The 24,207-nt window shown below is 33.9% G+C and overlaps 3 protein-coding genes across 5 annotated transcripts; 1 reads left to right on the top strand and 2 right to left on the bottom strand.

The window, feature by feature from the left end:
* Positions 1-765: 765 nt before the first annotated feature.
* Positions 766-9,395, bottom strand: LOC120213253. Of its 2 annotated transcripts, none has more exons than XM_039211412.1 (5): positions 9,185-9,395; positions 8,826-9,096; positions 7,403-8,269; positions 5,201-6,367; positions 766-3,940 (listed from the first exon to the last, which is right to left on the bottom strand). In XM_039211412.1, exons 2-5 carry the CDS (start codon positions 9,013-9,015, stop codon positions 1,011-1,013), a joined length of 5,154 nt encoding a protein of 1,717 aa, XP_039067343.1. In that variant the 5' UTR covers positions 9,016-9,096; positions 9,185-9,395; the 3' UTR covers positions 766-1,010. The 2 variants fall into 2 exon arrangements, with proteins under 2 accessions (XP_039067343.1, XP_039067342.1); XM_039211411.1 differs by having other exon boundaries at positions 8,826-9,071.
* Positions 1,535-22,432, bottom strand: LOC120213258. 2 transcript variants are annotated; one of them, XM_039211420.1, is made up of 5 exons: positions 22,033-22,431; positions 21,637-21,812; positions 21,177-21,380; positions 15,730-15,746; positions 1,535-1,545 (listed from the first exon to the last, which is right to left on the bottom strand). In XM_039211420.1, the coding sequence occupies exons 1-3, from the start codon at positions 22,367-22,369 to the stop codon at positions 21,186-21,188; spliced, it is 708 nt and encodes a 235-aa protein (XP_039067351.1). In that variant the 5' UTR covers positions 22,370-22,431; the 3' UTR covers positions 1,535-1,545; positions 15,730-15,746; positions 21,177-21,185. The 2 variants fall into 2 exon arrangements, with proteins under 2 accessions (XP_039067351.1, XP_039067349.1); XM_039211418.1 differs by lacking the exons at positions 1,535-1,545; positions 15,730-15,746 and adding an exon at positions 20,518-20,745 and having other exon boundaries at positions 21,215-21,380; positions 22,033-22,432.
* On the top strand, positions 17,214-20,369 carry LOC120213254 (MLO-like protein 12). The gene is made up of 14 exons (XM_039211413.1): positions 17,214-17,356; positions 17,467-17,524; positions 17,633-17,991; positions 18,072-18,132; positions 18,231-18,319; positions 18,419-18,493; positions 18,593-18,687; positions 18,764-18,813; positions 18,970-19,010; positions 19,097-19,270; positions 19,359-19,394; positions 19,489-19,556; positions 19,645-19,705; positions 19,858-20,369. The coding sequence occupies exons 1-14, from the start codon at positions 17,234-17,236 to the stop codon at positions 20,305-20,307; spliced, it is 1,740 nt and encodes a 579-aa protein (XP_039067344.1). The 5' UTR covers positions 17,214-17,233; the 3' UTR covers positions 20,308-20,369.
* Positions 22,433-24,207: the final 1,775 nt, after the last annotated feature.

The following is a 24,207-nucleotide window of genomic DNA, read 5'->3' as shown; positions in this document are numbered from 1 at the left end:
TTCAACAGAGAATACTAAATGATGCCATTTTTGTCATTTCTCAACTTGGCTCAAGCATATTGGGGTTTCATTTGCAGTGTTTTATCATATGACATCATTGGTTTCTTCCAAGTTTTTAATTATTTGATTTCATTCTGGTAAATATGGCTTTTTTATTGTTCTTTTTATGTCGAGGCTGATTTGTTTCTTTTTCAGATGATTGAGGATATATGAATAAGATGTTTATATATTTTGGGGGTAAAGAGATAATTTCAATAATGTTAAATAGAAAGACAAATTCACCCCTAATCACCTATAATTTTATTTATTTTTTCTATTTTTCTTTTTTATTCAACAATTTCAGTCTATTTAATTGTAACCCACGATTTTTAGAATGAATAATATTTTCTTTTATTATTAATGGTATAAAATATAACAATATGAAATTAAAATAATTAATGATATATGCACCTACAGCAGCTACAGAAAAGTTAATTTTATGAATATTAAGGTTTAATAATGTAATATTAATACTTTATTAATAAAATTAATATAATAACACGTTTACTAAGTATTGTAATCAGAGAAAGGTTTCTTCTCCTCAATTCGAATTAATCTACAAATAAATTAAATATTAATAATTATTAAAAAATCACACATAAAATAAATTGGATATAATGGAATTAGTAACCAAAAGACAAATGTTCTCTAAGGTATATCTAAATTGAAATCGAAATTTCTTTCAACCTGAACTTGAAAGACTATCTCGTTTACACCCATTTACCTACTAAAAACAGCAAAATAGCAGGATTACCCCTCCTAATCTTTTACATATTATTTGTGTATTTTCCATCAAATACAACAAGTACAAAGACAGCTGCTACAAATATTACAAAAGGCACCTAATATATTTTTTCTTTCTACAAAAAAGGACCCCCCCCCCCGGGTCATGATTTTCATCAAAAAAAATAAAAACTATTATACAGCGTGCAGCAAAGAGCTATTTTGGCTGCCGAGGAATTTGGTTTCTACTACCTGCGTATGTTCATGTCTCCCTTACCTTTACACGACTCTTCTTCCCTCATTCTGCTCCCACTCTGTCCACCATATGGTTCTGTTTTCACAAACTGCATCCGAAGCATAGCCACGGGATCAGAAAGATTAGAGCAGGATCCCCCTACAACATTCACTCCAACCATTTCCCTTCCCTGCTGCGGTAAATGTGAGATTGCATCAAAGTCATTTTGTCTTTGCATCTCAGAGTACATTCCTTGATGCTGCTTTATATCTGCAGCAAATGGTACGACCTTGGTACGATCATGCCCCCTGTACGCTTGATAATCCATCATGGTGCTGGTGCTGCTTATTTCTCCTGGGATCAAAACTGAAACGCCGTTCAAATTTCTCTCTGTTTTCCGAACAACAGTCTGCAATGCCTGATGCTCCCTTTCAGATGAGGATGAAGGATAATTGACAAATGCAGCAGGATACTTTGCCACTAAAATAGCAGAGTCTGGCAAAGATGACAACCCAGTTTGTATCCTGTTGCCATCCCAACAACCATAACTTATCTTGGGAGCATTTTCGGGTGCAAAAATAATGTTTTGATCAAACTTCGATAAATTTCCATTTCTGTTATGACCTGACAAGTTTAGATCTGAATATTCCGCACTTTGTTTCGAGAAATGAGCCACCTTTTCATCATCATGGGAACTGGAATTGAGTATCTGACCAAACAGCTTGACATTTCCATCCCTGCAAGATTTTCCTGTATCCAACAGACTCCGAGAGTGGGATTTCTGCCGACTGTTGGCTACCTCTAATTTTTGTACCAGTTGTGGAAGCTCGGCTGCTGGTTTTGGACCACTGCACTTATGAAGATAATCTCGAGACAAAAATAAGCCAGTAACACCACTATCTGATGTTGAATGCCTTTTAACTTCAGGCAACCGACTACAACCGACATCAACATTTATTTCTTTCAAAGTTGAGATTTGCAAATCAGCAAGATCCACCAAAGGCTTTCCAGAAAATTGCTCGGGTTCGTGTCCACTAACAGCTTTATGAGCCTGTTTGTCTTCAGTCACCGGAGAAGCAAGTGTTGATGACAACCTATCTTGGTTGCATATGTTCTCGCATTGAGAAGTATCAGAATCATGTAATGAAGAAATTTTAGCAAACAAACTTTCATCTGGCAATAATAAGATAGAAGGCTTCCCGGCGGAACCTAAATCAGGCGGGACTTTATGCAGACCTTCAGGGTTGAAATTTTTATCAATGGACCCATCGCCAGTTCCATTTGAATCCGGCCTACATATAATTTGACTGCCAGTCTCTGCATTGCATTTTGTATCATGTTCATCCGTACATTTTTTGGACAACAAAGTTTTCTGTGCCCCCCTATTATTTCCAAACCCCTTAATAAAACAAGTAGCATCAGATTTGGGCTCAACCAATGCATCTAAACTAGAAAGACAAGGATCAACTGTCCCCCCATGAGATGCTGATACTGCAAGGGAAACACCTTGTTCAACAACGAGATTTCTTAGAGTATTTAAATTGGCCAAAGCAACACTTTTCTGAACCTGTAGTGACTCAGCCTGGTTATCAACATCCATATCATCAGTACCACCTTCGGAAATTGGCCCCGTCTGGTCTACATCAGAAAAAATAGCTTCCACTGCCTCAGAATTTTTGCTATCTACTAGCCTCCTATCATTTCCCTCTGCTATGATCAAATCAGTTTGCAAACTCGCCTCTGTGGTAGGATCCAATTCATCCACGTTCATGCTCACGATAGTGGGAGGCAAGTTGTCTTCCACATTAGATCCCAACTTATCACCACAAATAACTGAGCTCTCTAGGACAAAAGCTTCTTCTGTATCAGTTCCACCACCGTTGGCATCATAACTCATGGGAGTACCTGAGTTTCTGGTTCTCTGATGCATCAAGTCGAGTCCAAGGCATTTACGGACCTTGCTAAAGAAAATCTTGCACTGATCATTGGATCTTGTACCAACATAACGTGAAATCATTTCAAAATCTTTACCATAAGAGGAGACAGCCTGTATAAAGATGGTTTTTTCCTCATCAGTCCAATGAGCAGAATCCATTTCCCCACAACTCTCATCTGAACAGGTATCCTCGTCAACATTCTGCAAGACATCAGATGTTGAAGGCCTTTTTACCACAGAATCAACTTTGTGGCACATCCGGTCATGATGGTAACTCTCTCCAGGACCAACAGAACTAGTGATACAGGAACTCATTGCCTCTGAAGAGAAAGAACCACATATACCTGCTAAAACATCAGCAGCAACAGTATCTTCATCACTTCCAACAATATCAAAATTAGATGACCTTATAGCAATGCTATCATCAACTCGAGATGTTTTAGAATCAAACTGCCTTCCTAAAGAGATCCTACCAGAAGATTTATGCCGGTTTTGAATGCTACTTTCAGCATGAGCTGCTATAACTGAAGCTGCACCAAGAACATCAAGGGATGCAGCATTTTCACAGCTCTGTTTTTTCACTGATGTCAACAAGTAGGTATTCACAGCAGACTTCCCCTGCTTATTGAGATCATTCTTGTTCTTTGTTTTCTCAAAACATTCAGACTTGTGATTTTTGTAATAGAACTCCACACAGTCTGCAGTAGTCTTGTGATCAAGAAAGGAGGCAATTTTTCTGAAGTCCTTCCCAAAGGCAGCCAATTTATCTATAAAAATTTCCTTCTCCTCTGATGTCCAAGGATTGATCAAAGCTCTTTCCTTCTCAATAGCAAATGGATCTTCAACCAATCCATTACTAGAGATAAACCTTGAAACCTTCTCTTTCTCATCCAAAATTAATGCTGGCATTTTCAAAGCATTCCTGTGAATCCTTCCATGGGAATCTGGTAGTAGTTTGCTAGCAGAATTGATCATCTCAGCACTAGGTTCCAGGACCAGATTTCCAGCTACAAAAACAACCCCAAATATTAATTATACACATCATCACAGATAACTTCATCTTTAAATAAACAATTTTCAAGAATAGAAAGGAAAAATGAAAATCCAAGTCAAAAGCCACAGGCTTAATATACTACAAGGAATTATAAAAAATTACAACCATCAGGAGTAACAATTTTCTTAAATGAAAGCATTTCAGTGAAAAATATATATATATAAGAAGATAGTACATGTGTTAATCAAGTTTTGCCAGGAAAATCGAAGCAATCAAGCAAATCCCAGCTATGACTAAAACATTCAATTTTAAAATAGTTCCTGACGACCATGATAAGAATATTCTTGCAGACAAGCAATCTGTGCTAACAGCGCATACATATAATACATAAGGCATTGAGGAAGATAACAATCCTACAATTTACCAACTATCAACATTGGAGGGGAATGCAGTAACACACACCAAAATAACAAATTTCATGCAATCATAATAAATGCAATAAGTTTCACCAGACAAAGGTCAAAGTATGGTTGCTTTCTATTTACTCCGAGTTATTATCAAATATCCACTAAAAACCCAGAATCTCTAATACCATTAAGGATTGGTCATTTATGAAAATGCATATAAAAGCCCTTTGTAACCAAGAAATAACTTGAACATGTCAAACAATGCATCTTCCACCACGAACAGAGATTTCATAATACAGAACAATGAACTGACTCCCAGAACTAGCATTGTGCAATTCTTTATCAGAAAAGGATTGTCATGGAAGTTTTTATATGCCTTGTTAGTGTTGATTAATATTTGACTCAATATCAACTGAACACAGTTCTCTTGGCTTGCCTTGATCATAAAAAATTCAACATCTATTTACTTGGCCTGAGAGAACTGAACCTTGATTATCCACTTATCTCTATTGAAAATAGAAACCTAGCTTATAGTCCATTTTTCCATTCAAGATTTTCCTTTATTTCCGATACTGATTTTCAGCAACACTTCTATAGTAATTTCATTTCCAATAAAAAATGAAAAAGATGGGGTATCACAGTTTTAATCTTATGAAAAATAATCCTCAACACTGCACCTTACATGCATCCAAGGAGACAAATGATCAAAAGATTAAAGGTAATTGGAATGAGATAACAGATAAGAGAAGAGGAAACAATATACAAGTGTCACATAATCTGAAACAATGCCACTCAAACCACATGCAAAATCATAACAAACTGGCATCAAATGTAAAACATTCCAAACAGGAGGCTCAAACAATTACCAGGAGAAGCAACTCGAGAACGAATGGAAGATTGATGCTTTTGGTAGCCACCATGAGTTGAACGTAAACTTATTTCATACTTCTTCAGGGACTTTGCACAGCATTTTCTCATCGAAAGCGAACGCATATCTTCCTTCCATGCATTCTGAAATGCTTTAAATTTAAATGTCAGAACTCTCTCCTTAAATCTTAAGTACTGCTTCCGCATTGCAATTTTTTCCCTGATTGCAGTATCAGACTGTGTGCACGCTACATTAGCAATTTCAGAAATCTCAACGCCGTTGAAACTTTTTGCCAATAGTTCATTAAATACATCAGAAGCTACGTTAGCCAATTCCTTATTAGTGGCCAATATTGTTTCGTACATAATTTTCTCTCCACTAGCATCGGAGCTTGAAGATTCTGAAACAAGTGCATCATTATCAATCTTTTTTAGCACACTGCCTTCCGCAGAAATGGTAGTCGCAGTCCCTTCATTACCTGAACCAGTACGTAAAATCACTTCCTCCATTGTCATCAATTGAACAGAACCCAAATCACCAGAACTTTCATGGAATTTGACAATATCAGATGGAGAAACTGCTTTCTCCAAAGACAATGGTTCCACAAATTTAGATGTTGCCGTTCCAGGACTATCAATATCCCCAACTTTAACATCATCATTAACTTCTTCCAGCGAACCATTAGAAAGGTGCAGGTTCTCCACAAGAGCATCACAATAATCAATCTTCAAAGGGGCAGGTCGAGAGATCATACCGGACGCAGCCTCTGGTTCCCCACGAGCTTTCCCATGTTCCTCAACAGGAAGAGAACTAGACGTTGCTGGGCAAGGACATTCCTGTCTGGTGTCACCTTTCAAAGACTTAAATTCATTTTCATGTGAATCAATTTCAGATTCAGTCATCTCCAAAGCCTTCAAAACATCACCTTTCAAAAGTAGCAACTTGCTTATTGCAGTAGAGAGAACAAAACAAGAATCTACTGTATCATCAGGTTGAAGCAAATTAATAAGAGAAGTGCCCATATTAATAATTGAATTGATATCCGACTTTTCTAAATTAAAAGAGGGTTCTAGATGATTTTGAGACCCAATACTTGGAGAACCGCATAAATTAGTAATATCATTACCAATATTTGCAGATTTGCTAAATGACTCTTCTTCCAAACCTGAAACCAGGAACAATGAGGTAATAAATGAGAAGCATTCTCATTACAATCAAATGCAAGAACAAATATACAGAGAGAAAGGGAATCATTTAGCATCCAGCAATTTGATATTCTCCTATTAATTAGGAAAAAAGAAAAAAACTCTAATTCGGACATGGTTTGGAAACTATAAATGCAAACATCCAATATAAAATCAACTATTAATAAGTGGAAGGACCCAAAATTGATTATACAACCACAAGAAACCCAATTCTGATTAGATGTGAGATAAACACCCAACCTGTAAAACTAATTGGTAATAGGTGACTGATCAATCTTGAATATAAGATAAGACACACGATACTTAAACAAGTGGGATACCACTGTTTATGAATGTGAAACTTAAAAAAAAACAACTAAAGAATAAGTCGGTCAACAATAAAGCAATCAATGCACAGAAATCAAAAGTTTCTTCTAACACATGGGTCAAATTCTCAAATGGGAATAACCAATCCAGACGTTTTCATCCTTAATAACAAAGCCCTAAAATTCAACAGACATGCTACATGCATTGACAAGTGAAACTTAACTGGTATAAGGAAAATTGATATCACCTCATAAAACCATAGAGTTAACAGATAGTGTTTACTCTGCGGGAGAAGTGGAGTGTCAAGAATGTATAAGCACTCAAATAATAGCTCCTAAAGCAAGGGAAAACAGCAAAATGCCATGCCAATGAAAAGAACCACATAACTGTTTAAGTTTGTTATGGCCTTAAAAAGGTGTATGTTGAATGCACAATAACAGTATCAGTATTCTAAAAATAATTAATTGGCATAGGGGCGTGCTAAAACACTTGTGAATTGTGAATGCTTTGTACATCATCCAACACTACATTTCATGTTATTAGAAAAGGTCCGGTAGGCAGAGAGGTAGCAAATCAGGAACATTATTAAACAAAGAATCATGCCAAGACTGTGCAACTCCAAATATATACCTATTTTAGGTAATCTCCTTAAAACTGAAAAAAAATATATAACAAAATCTAATATTTACCAGGTGAGGAACTGCAAGCAACAGATGAAGGAGTTGCAGGAGAAGAACAGTCAGAAAATCTAAGGACTCTAGGACTCTTAACTGCCAAGTTAGAACTCGGAGAATTTTTCAACTCTGTATTTCGGACAGAAATCGTAGCACCACCTCTGTTTGTGCTGGTATCAGGGCCTTCAACTTTCTTTTTCTCATACTTGGCCAGACCCTCACCCCATGCAAGGCGTGCCTTCTTTCTTGACATTGTCTCAACAGGTCTAACAGATGTGACACATGCTGCTGCATCCCCAGAAGGAGACTGGATGGGGTTCAAATTTTTCTTTTGCAACTCAAGTTTCCCTTCACCAGAGTCTACACCTCCTAAGCTCTTTGAGCTACTTGAATGGCTAAAGCCTGACCCCCGTGAAGACAAGCTTCCAGAACGACTCCACTTCAGAGGCTTCCAATCAATTGAGCCTACTGAATTCTCTCTTTGACATTTTTGTCCGGTGCCTAACCCATTTACAGCACTTGTCTTATTGTCATGCTGGCCTTTTTGAATTTGATCCCATGAGTTTACATGGTCAGAATGAGTATGAGAATGGTAGGATGGCATATCATCCACCGACCGCCGCTCATTATCAACATGATGAGGTCTCCCAGGAGTGCTTGGGGACCCATTGCAGCTTTCCCAAGAATGACCTCTCCAATCTCTCTGGCTATAAGACACACTGTTGTTTTCCCTACTGTTTTGAGCATATTTCCCATCTACACGAGGATCTGAATGACAGAACTTCTCATCATCCAAGATCTTGTTGCCTGGTCGCGATGGGACATATCCATGACCACCATTTTCCTCAGCAAACAGGTGCCAACTGCCCTGCTTACCATGGCCTTCATAGAAATTAAAGAAACAAAGAAAAGGTAACAAGTATTAACATGTGCATCGTATGTATATTCTCCAAATGGGAGGGGTCAAAAAATCATACACCCAAATGAGAAATATTTAGTAGAAAACTAAAATTCTCCATTAAAACAAAAATGGCCAAGTAGAATACTGTAAATTAAAATAAAAATCTCAATTTATATAATCAAACTATATGATCTTCTATGACTGAAAAATAGTAATCAAAATTCCTATCCCTAATGAAAAGAAAACCCTACCTAGAAAATCAAGAACGTTGATTACTTAAATAAAGCAAAACGAGCAGGAAAAAAACTGCCTGGGAAAAAAGAAAAATCTCCATTAATTAGAATGAAGATATATATAATCTCTAGTAATACAAAACATAAAAAATCAAATATTCCCAAAATAAACTAAAACAAAACATTAAAACCCACGGATCAGACCGGTCCTTAATTCCTAACACCATAAAATAATGAGGATTGAAATTTTAAAATAAGAGACCGCGGGTGAAAAAACGGCATAAAAAGGAAAGAAAGAACTTACCAGGAGGGCGACGGAAGTCGCCGGATCCCCAACGAGTAAATTCTCTAAAAGACCCATGCTGATAAGGCGACATCGAAGAGGACTCTCTCCATCGCTCTGTCAGTGACTGCTGAGGCAGCGACTGCGTCCTCTCGTGCGTCCTCTCCCTGTAAAAATCCTTCCGATCCCAAGGCAACGGTTCAGACGGCATCAAATCGCATTAGGCAGCAGCCACCGTTTTTCTTCTTTTTACCCGATTACCGAACCCTAGACAAACCTATCTTCTAAAAACCTAAGAATAAAGAAAATAATCTTCTATGGCTTCTAAGTTCCAGAAAACTTCAAATAAACCTATGAAACTTTTTCCAACACAAGCTTACCAAACCGGACTTTGCGGTCTCAGTGAACGGGTCCAACTCCGTTGAAACGGTGGTGATCTCCAGCCTCCGAAAGGTTTTCTTCAATCCGGGAGAACCGAAGAGTGAAATTTTCTAAGATTTTCTCGTCGCTTTTCGGACGAGGCTTGTTTGGAAAGAAAATCTAAGGCGACAAAGTGTGAGAACATGAAGGTAAAAGCCGATATGAGATAAAGAAAGCCCTAGAGAGAGAAAAGGAGGAAGAGAGAGATAAGCATGGTGTCCGTACCTCAACGCTGCTATTAAACCAGAATTGAATCAATTTTCACGTCCGATAAATTAAAAATATTATATTTAAATGGACCTACCCCTGATTTATTGCTCCTAAATTACCCTTGAATTTGATTGAAAATTACGACTCAGTCACTTTTTTATTCTATTGACTGATTTGCCCTTGTTAGATTTCACGGCAAAAATTACATGTGGTTTATTGATATCATATAATTATGGGACACGTTACATTTTTACTCCTTAAATTTGATTGTTTTCAATTTGATCCTTAATTATATATATTAATTTTATAATTTTTAATAATGTGGTATTATGGTATTATATCATATTATAGCTAATATATATATATATATATATATATATATATATATATATATTTATAAATCTCAAAATTTTGTGTAGTATTCATGTACCCATTTCATGTTCTATAATATTATTTTATATAATTGTATAGTATCTATATTTAAAAATATATATAAGAAGAGTAATTTTCAAATCAATACTTTTTACCTATATAGCATGGTAAAAAAATTAAACATCAAAATAATATTAGTTGTTTATTTATTAAAATAGTAAGTTCTTAATGTCATATGAGATAAAGATATTATATTAATTATGTTATTTAAAATATATCATATCAGTTGTCTTTTAAAGGTGCGTATGACAAAATATGATACTAAAAGAATGTATTAAACGATCAAAATGAAGAAAAAAGTCGCGTCTACAAGTAAAATTAAATGAAAATTTTATCTAAAAATACGGGTGTTGTATGTCAATAACATGTGGTTGTATAAATATGAATACGAACATAAATTAAGCGACAACAACAAAAAGTGTGTATGAATTTTATCTTTTATCATTTAACGAGATTATTTAACGAGGATATGTATAAAAGTTTATAATTAAACCTCTGATAAATTTTATATTTATTCAAAATGAAAATTAAATTTTTTAAATATATATATATATAATATAAAATCTAATAAAATGACGGAGAAAATAAATTGTGAATGGTCCACGGAAGCATGATTTATATAAGGATTATTAATTCAACTTAATTTATTTTATTCATAATGTTGAGATTCAAATTTATGATCATAAATAATTATAAGTAGGTCGTCCATTTAACTAATTCAAATTCAGCATAAAATTTAATCGATTAATTTAAATTAAATAAATGATCTCTAATTGACGCAAAGTCATTATTTTCTCAAATCAAATGGATAACATTAACCGTCTCAATATGAATTAATTTATTAATTTTTTTTTAAATTAATGAGAATTATAGTTTTTTTTAAAATATATTATAAAGTTTTCAAAAATTTTCAAAAGTTTATTTGATTAGTTTATTAACATTTTCTCTTGTTGGTGTTACGATTTAGAGAGAGAACCCGCTAAAGAGTTTTGGTTATATTCAAATTCTCAAGGTTTTTTTTAGTATTTGTTGTGTTTTTTTTTGTTTAATATAAAAGTAAGTGTCTAAATTATACTCTAAGTTAATTTTAAATGTAAACAAATCATCAAAAATATATGTCTAACGTTTTCTCCGTTACACATTTAGGTGTCTAACGTTTTCTTTGTTAAACTTTTAAGTGTTTGCACAATAACGCATGTTAAAAAACCGTTAAACGATACGTGTCACATTTATATTTTTGGTTAATGTAAAAGTAAGTATTCAAATTATACTCTAAGTTAACTTTAAGTGTCTAACATTTTCGACATTACACTTTTAGGTGCTTATATAGTAACGATCGTTAGATTCGTCATTATCTCACACGTGTTACATTTATATATGTATTTTCAAATTTTCATTTATTAAAAATAAATATTATTTTGAAAAATTAAGAAAAAAATTCCTCCCCCACCATGGCTTGCGCAAAAAAATTTCTTCCTCCTCAGTTCATTCAAAACCCCTTTATTATCCTCGTAAATCCTTAAAATTAACTTAGTTGAGAACGATAAATTTCAGATTAATGGATTTAAGTTTGAATTTATGGATTTAGGAGGATTGAGACAACGACAAGAGGGATGGACGGCAATGGAAGTCCGACGACAGTTGAGTGATCGTTCAACGATGGTGAAAGCGGTTGATAATGGTCGATGATTGTCGGTAAAGGGATTGAAATGATATATTTTAGGGTTATAGTGCTTTAAATTATTAATATTATCATGTTTTTTTCTAAAAAATATTTTTTAAACATATAAACATGATATATATCACTTAATAGTTTTTTTTTAAGTGTCGTTATTGCATAGGTACTTAGAAGTGAAACAGAGTAAACATTAATCACCTATTTTTAACAAAAAAAATCGTTAGGCACTTAAAGTTAACTTATGATATAATTTGGTCACTTATTTGTGTATTAAGATTAAATATAAACTTGACACATTAAATATAAACTTGACACGTGTCACTTAACAGCTCTTTTAACTATCGTTATTGTGTAAGCACTTAAAAGTGTAATGGAGAAAACGTTGGGCACCTAAAGGTGTAGCAGATAAAATATTAGACACATATTCTCTTACGAAAAATCCTTTAGACACCTAAAGTTAACTTAGAGTATAGTTTAAACACTTATTTTTGCATTAAACTTTTTTTCTTTCTTTTTGCTAATAAAGTATATGGATAAATTATTTTGTAGTCCCGTAAGATAACCACTCATGTAATTACCCTTAAAAATAATAAAAAATTATTTATCCTGATTATAAGTTATTTCCATATCACTTATACTATATATATGTTTGATGGAAATAAATGAATTATACTAACTACAGACGGTTCATTTTTTTCTAATTTGAAGGAATAACTACAGTTGTTTGGCTTTGGTTTCCATAAAAAGGTGAAAGAGGGATAAATAAAGGAGTACTTTTTGATTTTTTCTCTCAATCTCAATCGAATAGTTTTACAAAGACTCTTAGTGTTAGCATTAAACATAAAGTCATAATAAATAATTATTTGTAAATTAATCTTTTTAATAAATATAATTAATTTTAATAGATCACATGAATTTACTATACGTAGCTATCTCCCGATGAGTGTTAGGCGTATAATATCCCACCTCTGGAACTGCTCTTCCAAAACCTTCACTACAGAAATTAACCTTATGGAGAAGATTAAGAAGAAGTACATATAAAAGTCACATCAACAATTATCAATAATAAAATATACGTAAACTCCAAGAAAGAGACTATTTTGCTTTTGTTTGAAATATACATATATTAATTTGCTCATTTTTCCAATAGAAAAGCTAAATTACAATTCGAGATATAATACAGAGACTGTCGTGATAATTTTACCCTCAAATATATTATTTTTTAAAATGAAAGTAATTTGCATCTAATTTTTTATTAGTTATACTAATTTAAAATAAATATATAAAACAAGGTCGTAAATGTAATTCCCCGCAAAATATACGAACAAGTCAAAGCCACGTAACGACAAAAGGTGGCCCGACGTCAGTACACGGCACGTGCCGTCGCACATGCAAATTTTTTTTTTGGGGAAACGTCATAGGCAAACACGTGTAAACAATCTCCCACTTGCCGTCCTCTCGCTATCCAAGTAACTTCTTGCACACGCCAAAGCAACGCGTGAGAATAAATCCAGGCTGACGTGGCGGATCGAAGGCGCCATTTCCGCACCGTCGGCAGCAAAATGCTGATTCTTTTTATAATATTCCATTCTCTTACATTATAATATTGGGTGAAGTAAATAAATTGCCACTTAGTTATGTTTATATGATTTTTTACTATTAAAGTTTTAAAAAGTTATAATATGATCATTAAACTTTTTAAACAGTTATAGAATTATCATTACACTATATCAAATCACTACAAAGTGGTCATTAAAATATCAACTGTTATAAAATGATTCTTAAACTTATTAAGAAATTTATCATTATTCTGTAACGTGCAATGACCATTTTGTAATAGTTTGATAAATTTAATAATTACTTTATAATTTTTGAAATTTAAGTGATCAAAAATTTATTTTAGTATGGTTCAATGACCATTTAATGTCCTTTACCCTATAATAGTCCATCTTGTTTTTTTCACATATAAAATGGGTAAAGTATATTAAAAGTCAATAAACTTGTTCAAATGATCATTTGATCATTAAACTTTTAAAAATTATAAAATGACCATTAAATTTTATTGAATGTTATAAAACGATTATTAAATCTATATTTTTACACTTATTTTAATATTACAATGACTATTTTATAATAATCGACAAATTTAACTAATTTTGTGAAATAAAATTGATGATTAATGTTGAGTAGATGCAAATGACAATGACGTGATTATGGGAATTGTCGTTTATTCGGCATGGAGCTTGAGACAAGAGGACCATTTTATTTGATTGTTGAGATATGAAATTCGATTTTAAACCAACACGTTTTTCGATTGTTTTAAAAGTGAAAATTATTATACACTTTAAAATCAATGGTCACTATGATGGCCGCATGCGTCATTTCAGACCTCTCAAATAATTCAGATCAGGTTCAGGATGTTACAGATTTAGTTGCAAGATTTTCTGGATGATTAAATTGACAGCATCGTAATAATTAAGTGACCATTTAAGTAATTTACCAATCTTTATGTTCTTTTTGGTTGTTAGGGGTTAGTTGAACAATATTTTATCCTTGTTTATTTATGGATAATTTAGAGGCCCAATAACTATGAATTGCCCTTTCGTTGTTTGGAAATGAGTTTTCAATCAAAATTTTATTTTGGTTCAAGTCCCACATTATTTAAGCAATGTTCAAATTTATTTGTAAAATAGGTTTATTGGTTTATTTTAATTGAATTAACCCAAATAAAAATATCTCTATTAGACCCAAATTAATCTAACTATAAAAACTTATAACAATTTTCAATTAATTTAAAAATCGACATAATTAATCAAACTTTATTTGGTTCAATTAATAATATTTTAAAAAGATTGATTTGGTCAACTGTTAAATTAAAAATTGATTATTTCAATTTTAACTCATTCGGGATAATCATTGACCAAATTAATCGATTGAACACATATTTAATTATATTTTCAATATTTATTAATCAATTTATGTTTTTGTAAAAATTGATATATTTTTATACTCTGAAATTATTAAAATATAATATTTATTCATCATTTTTTTCACATATATATATATATATATAATCGATTTTATACATTATTTGAGTAAAAGTTTGAGTAATAACAAGTAATAAAATAATAAATGATAAGATAACGACAACCGAACTAAATTAACTAAAAAAGTCGGCATTTGTGTGTGGTTTTTCATTCAATCGGAGAGGAAGCGAATAAATCAAAGACTCCGAGGTTCTTCTCTGTATTTGGTCCACTTTTGCTGCTTTGGATAATTTAAATTATTAAAAATAAAGGAATATTGAGAGAATTTATTTGTATAAGTTTAAAATAATAAGAAATTATTAAATATTATATCTTAAAATTAAATAAAATTAAAATCTAATTTAATTTAAGTTTAAATTAACATAGACATAAAATATCATTATACTAAAATTTTTAAGAGGACAGGAGCCCCTACCACTCCTAACTTACGTACTCTATTATTTTTGCAGGCAGGGAATTGGAGTGCAAGATAGGGCATTGACTATTATCCAATATTAATGTGTTGTTTTTGTCATGGGTTTGCATCCATAATTAGTCCATTCGACCTACCAAAGATGAAATTAGAATCAAGTGTTAAGGGGATAAATAGTCCATTATGCCAAAAAATTTAGATCTCTCCCTCCTTGCATATCTTGTCTATGTTACCTATCGAGGCTATCCTATTAGAGACGAATACGAGATTCGAACTCGATGAGTTTTGACTTGACCTAATAAGATCGAATTTTTGAAAAAAATATGGTTTCAGGTCAAATTGTTTAGATTATGAGTTCAAGTCGAGTTGAACTCGGGTTTAGAGTGAAAAATACATGACCCGACCCAAAAAATAATGTAATTATACTTTATATATTTAGGGATAATTACAATAATATATCTCTTCATATTATTTTTGTCAATTGGATCCCTATTTTATCAAATAATATTAAGAATTTTTTATATACATTTGTTTCGGATCGGATAGGGTACGAATTTTATCTCAAATGACGGATCGAATTTCGGACGAATGAAACCACTCTAAACTTGACTTAAGTCAAATTTCGGATAAATAGTGTAATTTTATTGAGTCAGATTAGATTAACCAAAATCTCAACCTAACACGACCCATATCTATCTCTATATCTTGCCTATTAAATGTTTCGACATAAAATCAAACAAAAACTTTTTCTTCATTATTTTTCTTTAATGTCAAGAGATTGAGAATTATCTTTGAACAGATAATGCATTGTACTTAGCCCAAATTAATTAGAATTAAGTTTAAATGTGAGGCTTATTGATTTTTTTCTGGTTAACAAACGGTTAGTTAAAATTTCAATTTTGTAAGCCGAAGTCGCCCATGATAGAAGACTCAACTCAACCGTCAATGCCAATCATGTGAAGACATGGTGGGGGAACTCATTTTTCAACATTCTTATGATTCGTTTTTGAAAACTATAGGTTACGAAGATTATTCCATACATCGACTTCCACACTTTTAAATTTTAGGGCACCAAGAATCCATAAAGTGAATTCAATTATAAAATAGAATTTTATTATTTATAAAAGTTATAGATTCGAATAATTATATTTATATGTGTATATTGTTAATTAGTTAAAAATTTTAGACATAATAATAACTTTTTTTTTTCTCCCAAAATTTTCTGCCAAAATGAAAAAGCAGAGGTGGTGGTCAAACCCAAAAAGGTTAGACCTTAGCAGAAAAGGCATTTTATTAACAACAAAAACAATGGGAGGTGTCATTTTTGCTACACCATACGCGGTAATAGCTTTGACTTAAAATTTCAAAAATACCCTGCTAAGCTCTAATAATTATTTATTTATTTATATCTTCAAAAAATATATATATTTATTTACATTTTGGACTTTGATTATTTTGATAAATTTTCTTTTACTGGCATCTTTTATGGTTGGAAGATCTCTCCATTCTTGGGTGAAATTTTTATCAACCAATAGATATTGTGTTCTTGAATTGTTTTGCGACGTTGTTTTAATACGAGTTTTGTTTCTCGACTCTAATGAGGAAAAATATTAGATGGACATGATTTATCATGTCATCCATGGTTACAATCAATAAATTCCATTCATCTCATTTTTTAAGGTGAATATTCATTTCTTTCATACATATAAATAATGAATAAATAATTATTTAAAAATTATTTTGAAACGAATGGATTTTACTAGCTAAAATTACAGATAACATGATGAGTCGAATCCATAAAATAATTTCTCCCTAAAGAGAGTCTTAGAAGCACAAAACGATATGATCTATCTATTTATACAAAAAGTAAACGTAAAATGGTATAAACAAAGTGGTATTGACATAATTGACGAAGATTAATATAGTGGATCTATTGACGTAAATCATACGTGAGTTTATGATTTGAGTTGATTTTAGTTATTGGTCTACAAGATTTGGCCTTTACAAAAACGGTGGGGGATTTGGGTCAACGATTCACTTTCTCTCTGAAAAAGTCGTCGTCTTCTCACCTTGTATATGCAATAATGGTTATCTGCAACTCAAAAAAACTATTATATAAACATCACCTTTCCTGCATTCTTTATTACTTAAATCACTTTGTTTTCTGGTTCAAATTCTTAAGAAAATTAACAAACGAAGAAGAAAGTTGTTCTCTTTTCCGTCGTTGGTAATGGCGGATGCTAATAAAGCACGTTCATTGGAAGAGACGCCTACGTGGGCTGTTGCTGTGGTGTGTTTTGTTTTGGTTATCATTTCAATCTTCATTGAACATGGCATTCACATTGTAGGCAAGGTAATGCATGTTTCTTACTGTATTCCGATTTTTCATTTTTCTTGAAATATTCATGATCGAACATATACTAGTATCTGACACTTGTAACGTTGTTTCGACCTTTTACGCAGTGGATTAAGAAAAGACACAATACATCTCTTTATGAAGCACTTGAGAAGGTTAAAGCAGGTGATTGAACTTCACTTATACTTCTTTAATCTTGATTTATTATCGGTTTCGAAAGATGTTAGGAATTTGGAAGCGGAAAAAATTAACAGATTCTTCGTTCCTTTGTAGAGCTTATGCTCATGGGATTCATATCCTTGCTGTTAACAGTATTTCAAGGCCCCATATCTGAGATTTGCATACCAAAGCATGTTGCAGACACTTGGCATCCGTGTGATAAGTACGCCGAGGCTCGAAAATATTCTGAAAAAAGTTCGGGTAGGAAACTTGTTGGATTCGATGACGATGATGACGATCGTTACTACGTTCCTCGACGCAGTCTCGCGTCGAAATCCGATAAATGTTCGGAACAGGGAAAAACTGCATTAGTTTCAGCTTATGGTATCCATCAGCTCCACATATTCATCTTTGTGTTGGCAGTTTGTCACATTCTTTACTGTATCATAATCTATGCTTTGGGAAGAACTAAGGTAAGGAAAAATGAACAGAAAATTTCATTCACTGAGGTTTTCTTTTCTTCCCCTTGCTTTAACAATGAAATGAATTGCAGATGAGGAAATGGAAGGCCTGGGAAAATGAGACAAAGACAATTGAATATCAATTCTACAATGGTATGCATGTGGTTTTTGAGTAAATTTCTCTAATACGTGCGTCGAACATATGCACGTTTATTCATTTAGTTGAACAAAGTCGAACTGTTCCGTTGCAGACCCGGAGAGGTTCAGATTTGCAAGGGACACATCATTTGGGCGTAGACATTTGAACTTTTGGAGCCGTTCTACCGTAACCCTTTGGATTGTAAGTGCAACTGGACATGTCGGAGACTCGAGTAATTCAAGAAAAATGAAAAATCGAACTATGGTGCTGAATTCAGATATAATTCTTTGTTGATTGCAGGTCTGTTTCTTTAGGCAATTCTTTGGTTCAGTCACAAAGGTTGATTACTTGACACTGAGGCATGGATTTATCATGGTAAGCTTATTGGCCATGTGATTCTATGGAGATTTTAGGCCAATTTCTTTGCTGTTTCCTGTTGATAGCTGAAACTGCAATCTACCATGCTCTCTGCAGGCACATTTGGCACCCGGAAACGAAACGAAATTCGATTTCCAGAAATACATCAAGCGATCGTTAGAGGATGATTTTAAAGTTGTTGTAGGGATCAGGTTGGTTTCTCAAGTCCTTCAGTTACGTTAGTTTAAATGTTTACAAATTCTAACTTAATGATTTATGCTTCTGCAGTCCAATCATCTGGTTCATTGCTGTTTTGTTCTTGCTTGCCTACACACATGGTATGGATTCCATCATGTTCATAAACTATTGGATATGTTAACTTGTTTTCCAAGTTTTACCAAATATTTGGAGGTTCATATCTGCATATCGATGTTGAATATGTGTCTGATATGAACTCACTCATTCTTTTGCTGCAATTTTCTCTTCATCAACAGGATGGTACTCTTATTTATGGCTGCCGTTCATGCCCTTGATCGTAAGTACAATACCATGTACATGTTTTTTTTCTTTTTGGTTCGGGATAATGAGCAAGAAATTGAATCCGAAATTGGGGCTTTGCAGATAACTTTGATGGTTGGAGCCAAGCTGCAAGTGATCATCACTAAAATGGGGCTGAGGATTCAAGACAGAGGGGATGTAGTCAAGGGTGCACCCGTGGTTCAACCGGGTGATGACCTCTTCTGGTTCGGACGCCCGCACTTCCTTCTTTTTCTCATTCACGTCGTTCTTTTTACGGTAATTCTCCTTTAATCTACCAACGTTAAGCCGACCGTCATAATAATTGTGCTAATGCCTATACATTGATCATCCATTTCACTTGCAGAATGCATTTCAGCTGGCCTTTTTCGTGTGGAGCACGGTAAGCAATCCTTGCACTTCTTTTCCTTCCCGTAGCCTGTTCAACTGATTGATTACCGTATCTAATAACTGCTTATTTTCATCGTTTTTTTCAGTACGAATTCACCATAAAATCTTGCTACCACGAACATGTGGAGGATGTCATCATTAGAGTCTCAATGGGGTGAGTACATGGAACTTTTTAGGCCAATGTTATTGCTTTGGCAATGTGAAAACTTGGCTGATAAATTGCAGAATGTGCAACTTTTCAGGGTCATTATACAGTTTCTTTGCAGTTACGTGACTCTTCCACTCTATGCTTTGGTGACTCAGGTAAGAACAGAATCGAACCTTCAATAAACCCAAAAAAGTTATAAACATGATGTAAAAGCATTGTTTGATCTAAAATAATCAAAATCGAACTCGAAATTCAGTTTATAACAATGGAAATGATACTAAACTTGTATGTTTCGTTTTGTTTACAGATGGGGACTAATATGAGACCAACCATTTTTAATGATAGAATTGCAGCTGCACTCAAAAACTGGCACCATACAGCAAAGAAACACACCAAACAAAGCAGGCAGCTGCATTCCGAAAATACAACACCGTTTTCGAGCAGGCCTGCAACTCCAACTCACAGGATGTCACCGGTTCATTTTCTGCATAACTATCCCCGAAGCACTGAAAGCTATCGTATGTCTCCGGGGCATTTGAATGATCAATGGGATCCCGAATCGTTTCGTTCTCCAGGACACCACCATGAAATCAATGACCTTGCTCATGATAAATCACTGGTAGAAATGAGGGAAGTAGATAGGGTAGTTCAAGAATCTAACTCTTCTTCACAGTTCCCTGCTACGGCACCTCGAATGATTCGAACACAACATGAGATTGACATCATTCCGTCTGATTTCTCGTTCGCGAAAGAATGATCGAGTTGATAAAGATCAACTCAGATTAAAGGGTCACGAGGCAATAATTGTCCAGTTGTAGATTGTAACAATACCCCTAAATTTCCGATGTCAAAAGTCATTTCGTTCCGAAATTTAATTAAATTGAATTTTCATGAAACAAAGTCTCATATTAACTGAGCAAATACATTGGATTGATTAGGGCACTGAAAGCTATCATCAAGTGTGTAAATACAAAATAATATTTCGAGGTATAAACTAATTTGTAAGAGTTTTTAAAGTGTTGTGCCTATTGAGTGATTAAGGCAGACTTGTGCATAACCTTTGTAGTTAATGGATGAGACTCTTCGGAGCAATCAAACGTGATCGTGTCCGTCTATGTGCGGCTCTTCTCAACTACGTCCGGCAGCTAATCTCTCAGCTGCCAATCTCTCTTCCAGTGCTCTAGCCCCTCTTTCCCTGCAAGGTCACATAGAGGTTAGAAACTGATCTTTTCTCATCACAATGCCATTGTTCTGTTCACAATCAAACAAAATCGTTTATCATCTTAACCACACACATCTTATGCAATATACGCCGGGGAAGCACCCCAGAAAATTAGAAGCTTCATCATTTGTCCTAGAGATAGAGGATACATCGAATTATCCGACATGGGTGAGGTTTTAAGTATTTGGTCTTTAGATTTTGTTGTAAGCCAGGGTAAGTTTGGTATATAGACTGTAATTTGCTTCCCTCATATTCTTATTCCTAAATTATACAACTTCAGGAACAAGGCCAGATTCCACTACAAATTTCATTGAAATGATGTCACTGAACTTACTAAATGCGGCTGAAGCAGTGATTGGTGCCATTCCGGCATTTTTTATATATTTAATGTATCGGTCAACGACATTAAGTGCTCAAACTTCAACTAGACCACATTTCTGACCTTTGATAAAAGTGGGGCCAAGGACTAGCAATGTTTCTTTCAACACCATCCCAAAGTTGTACTGTGAAGAGTTCTCATCAATATCCTTAGCTGGACTTGATATTGAGAACTTTTTGACCCCTGTCATGCGAATTCTAATTGCAGCAGAGGCAAAGGATGAGAGAACCTTGCAGAACAAAAAAAAACATAAGCCCCAATAGACTTGGTGTAACCAAATGTTCATGGAGATAATACTAGGAAAAGCGAACAGAAAATATAATAGATGTCGAAATAGTATGCCTGATTTAAATTTAGTCAAGAATAATATGTATACATATATATTTGAATCAATGTCTCATCCTATAATCTTTTTTAAAGGATAGATAGAAGAAGTAGAAACCAAATATTAGTCATAACTTGATTGATCAATCATTTCTAACTACCTCAAGGAGTCGAAAAGCCACTACATGGGGGCGGAGACTGAAATAATCAGCTACTTCTTCCGCATCATAAACTTCTGGAAGTGGCTTTGACCATTTCTTTGCCTGGTAGTAGAAATAACTCGCATAAACCTCCAATGCTTTGAGATCAGCCATCATCAAATCCAAACCAGACAGTTCTATCAAAACAATCATATTCGACTGTCAATAACTAAAATCAGGATAAATTAGAACTAAAAACTTCAACTAAATTTCATCCATGTATGGTTTCTCTTCAATCATTTCTCACTTCTCACCTCTCACCTCATTTTCCTTTCTCCTTAACTAACAATAATCAACAATTAATTACGAATTAGGCCAAAAACAAAAGAAACAGAAAGAAAAGGCTTCAAAATGAACCTGGATAGTAAGGTTGAGGCCACAAAGGCGGTTGCGGAGGGGGAGAGAAGTTAGGATCCTCGAGATTCCGAAGCCAAACGACGTCGTCAACAGCTTTCTTCGCTTGAGAGATCCGAAAGGTTTCGCTGGCCCAATCCACTCCTCTTTTAACTCCTTTCTTCAAGAACTCCATGTCTCTACGTACAACATCACCGAAATGATTGAAGTTACCAAAAACAGCCTGTACGCGTCGTGGTGGTTGCTTCTTTCTCCTATACGTCGTCGTCTTCACTGCCCCTCTGTTCTCCCGCAGCGCCGTCACCGACATCGACGATGTCGGTGACGTTAGTAAAGCCATCCTCCGATTTTTTCTCTGTTTTATCTTCTTCTTTATTTATTTATTGGCAACTGAGTTGTGGTTTGTGGCTGAGGAGCGAAGGAAGTGGAGAAGAGAACGAAGCAGTGACAGTGTGGGGATCTACTACGGTCAATCTGAATTAAACTTGACGGTTTGAGAGTAGATGATTGGTCAAGCAAAGTTATCTGATATCTGGCGCGCCAACTGTAAAATGACAAGTGTCGATGTCTGGTCGAATTCGGATGAAACCCGAAAGATCAGGGACTTTTTTCACCGCAGCCAAAATTTTAGCAGTTGGCGCTTTAACTTCGTATACCGTTATGAGTATTAATTTGAGTAAAATACTCAAATGATCCATTTGTTTCGATATATTCTGTTATGGTAACTATTTTTGTAAAAGTTTGATTTTGATCACTTATATTTTTGGACTATAACATTTTGATCAGTTGTACGTTAATATCCGTTAGATTACTGACATGACACATTAACAGAAAAAATAAAAAAATTCTCTCTTCTTCTTTAACCCTGTCTTTTTTATTATTATCACCGTCGTCGTCGTTTACTACCAATGTCATCAATCGCCGCACGATTCTTGCTCAAAATCTAACCCTTTTATCAGTTATGATCCATTTTCTTAAACTATCAAGAGATAGAAAGGAGAGGAGACAAAAACTATGAAGTGGAAAACGCATGCAAATATCATATCCTCTACAAACAGTGTGGATTACGGAATGCTATTAGAGACTTGGTTAAATATTAAAAGGAATAACCGAATATGCAATTTGCATTAACACAAACCAACTCTCATATCACACAATACAATAATTTTATCATTGTTAGTTGGATAACCTAATATTTGAACACCACCACCAATGAAGCCTTGGTAAAACTGGTAAATTCAAAGACCTTAAATCCTTAAGATGTCAGGTTTGAGACTCATTATATATATATTATTATGTATGAACTATAAGTTAGTTTATCGAGATGAAACGGTTAAATCATTTGAATGACAATGGAAGATGTCATTGAAGAGCTCTTAAAGGACCTGTGACATTTGTTTGTCAAAATGATGACCTAGTTAGAATAGATTTGCTTTGTTTGTGGGCTGTTCTCTGCTATCTTTTTCTACCACTTTGTATTTGTTTGGTTGTGTTTTGTTTTCTTTATCATTTTACTCTTTAAGAACATTAATACTAACAACAAAGAGAAGCTGCAAATCAACATACTAGTTTTAATTACCAAAACAATATTATAATTTATTGATTCACAAACGGATGTGGTTTATGTTTTATAAAGATTACATACACATACATACATATATTTATATATATATACATATACATACATACATACATATATATATATGTATATGTTCTCAAAGCAGAGTTTTATATGAGAAAACCGTAGTTCTTCAAATACCACCAGATGCAATGTGAATAAACCAGAATACTGCACTTTGTCTGACAAAAGCCTCTCGAGTCCATTAATATTATGGAACCTTAGGTACCTGCAACATACGAAATTTTCATATAGTTCAGTTACTTTACTTTCTTTGTATTTTCTATTGATATCTAATTTTACACCCCTAAATTTATAATATAACTTTCTAAAAGTTTACACCCTTGAAATAAAATCATGCAATCGTCCCCTGATTTTATGTGCCTTTAAGTCATGTAGTGACTGATCATTTTGTTAAGAACAATATGTTTACTACAGCATAAGAAGGCCTTATAGTATACCTGCAGATTGAGCAGCATATAAAGTTTTGTGCTCACGACGCAAGCGTGTTGGACGAAGAAGCTTGTCTCTAATAGAACAAAGTTTTGAAACAACATCAC

Source organism: Hibiscus syriacus, unplaced genomic scaffold (genome assembly GCF_006381635.1).
Source record: "Hibiscus syriacus cultivar Baekdansim isolate YM2019G1 unplaced genomic scaffold, ASM638163v2 tig00110020_pilon, whole genome shotgun sequence".
NCBI lineage: Eukaryota > Viridiplantae > Streptophyta > Magnoliopsida > Malvales > Malvaceae > Hibiscus > Hibiscus syriacus.
The sequence above is the reverse complement of the archived record's forward strand: the minus strand, read 5'-3'. Positions and strand labels throughout refer to the sequence as shown.

Coding starts and splice junctions, on each gene's coding strand:
- LOC120213253 (XM_039211412.1), bottom strand. CDS start 9,015: ATGCCGTCTGAACCGTTGCCTTGGGATCGGAAGGATTTTTACAGGGAG. Junction 8,270..8,825: donor CGACTTCCGTCGCCCTCCTG/GTAAGTTCTTTC, acceptor ATTTCTATGAAG/GCCATGGTAAGCAGGGCAGT. Junction 6,368..7,402: donor TGCTTGCAGTTCCTCACCTG/GTAAATATTAGA, acceptor TCCTGGTTTCAG/GTTTGGAAGAAGAGTCATTT.
- LOC120213254 (XM_039211413.1), top strand. CDS start 17,234: ATGGCGGATGCTAATAAAGCACGTTCATTGGAAGAGACGCCTACGTGG. Junction 18,688..18,763: donor AAAGTTGTTGTAGGGATCAG/GTTGGTTTCTCA, acceptor ATGCTTCTGCAG/TCCAATCATCTGGTTCATTG. Junction 19,557..19,644: donor ATCATTAGAGTCTCAATGGG/GTGAGTACATGG, acceptor GCAACTTTTCAG/GGTCATTATACAGTTTCTTT.
- LOC120213258 (XM_039211418.1), bottom strand. CDS start 22,369: ATGGCTTTACTAACGTCACCGACATCGTCGATGTCGGTGACGGCGCTG. Junction 21,813..22,032: donor GCCTCAACCTTACTATCCAG/GTTCATTTTGAA, acceptor TTGTTTTGATAG/AACTGTCTGGTTTGGATTTG. Junction 20,746..21,214: donor TGGCCCCACTTTTATCAAAG/GTCAGAAATGTG, acceptor GTGACCTTGCAG/GGAAAGAGGGGCTAGAGCAC.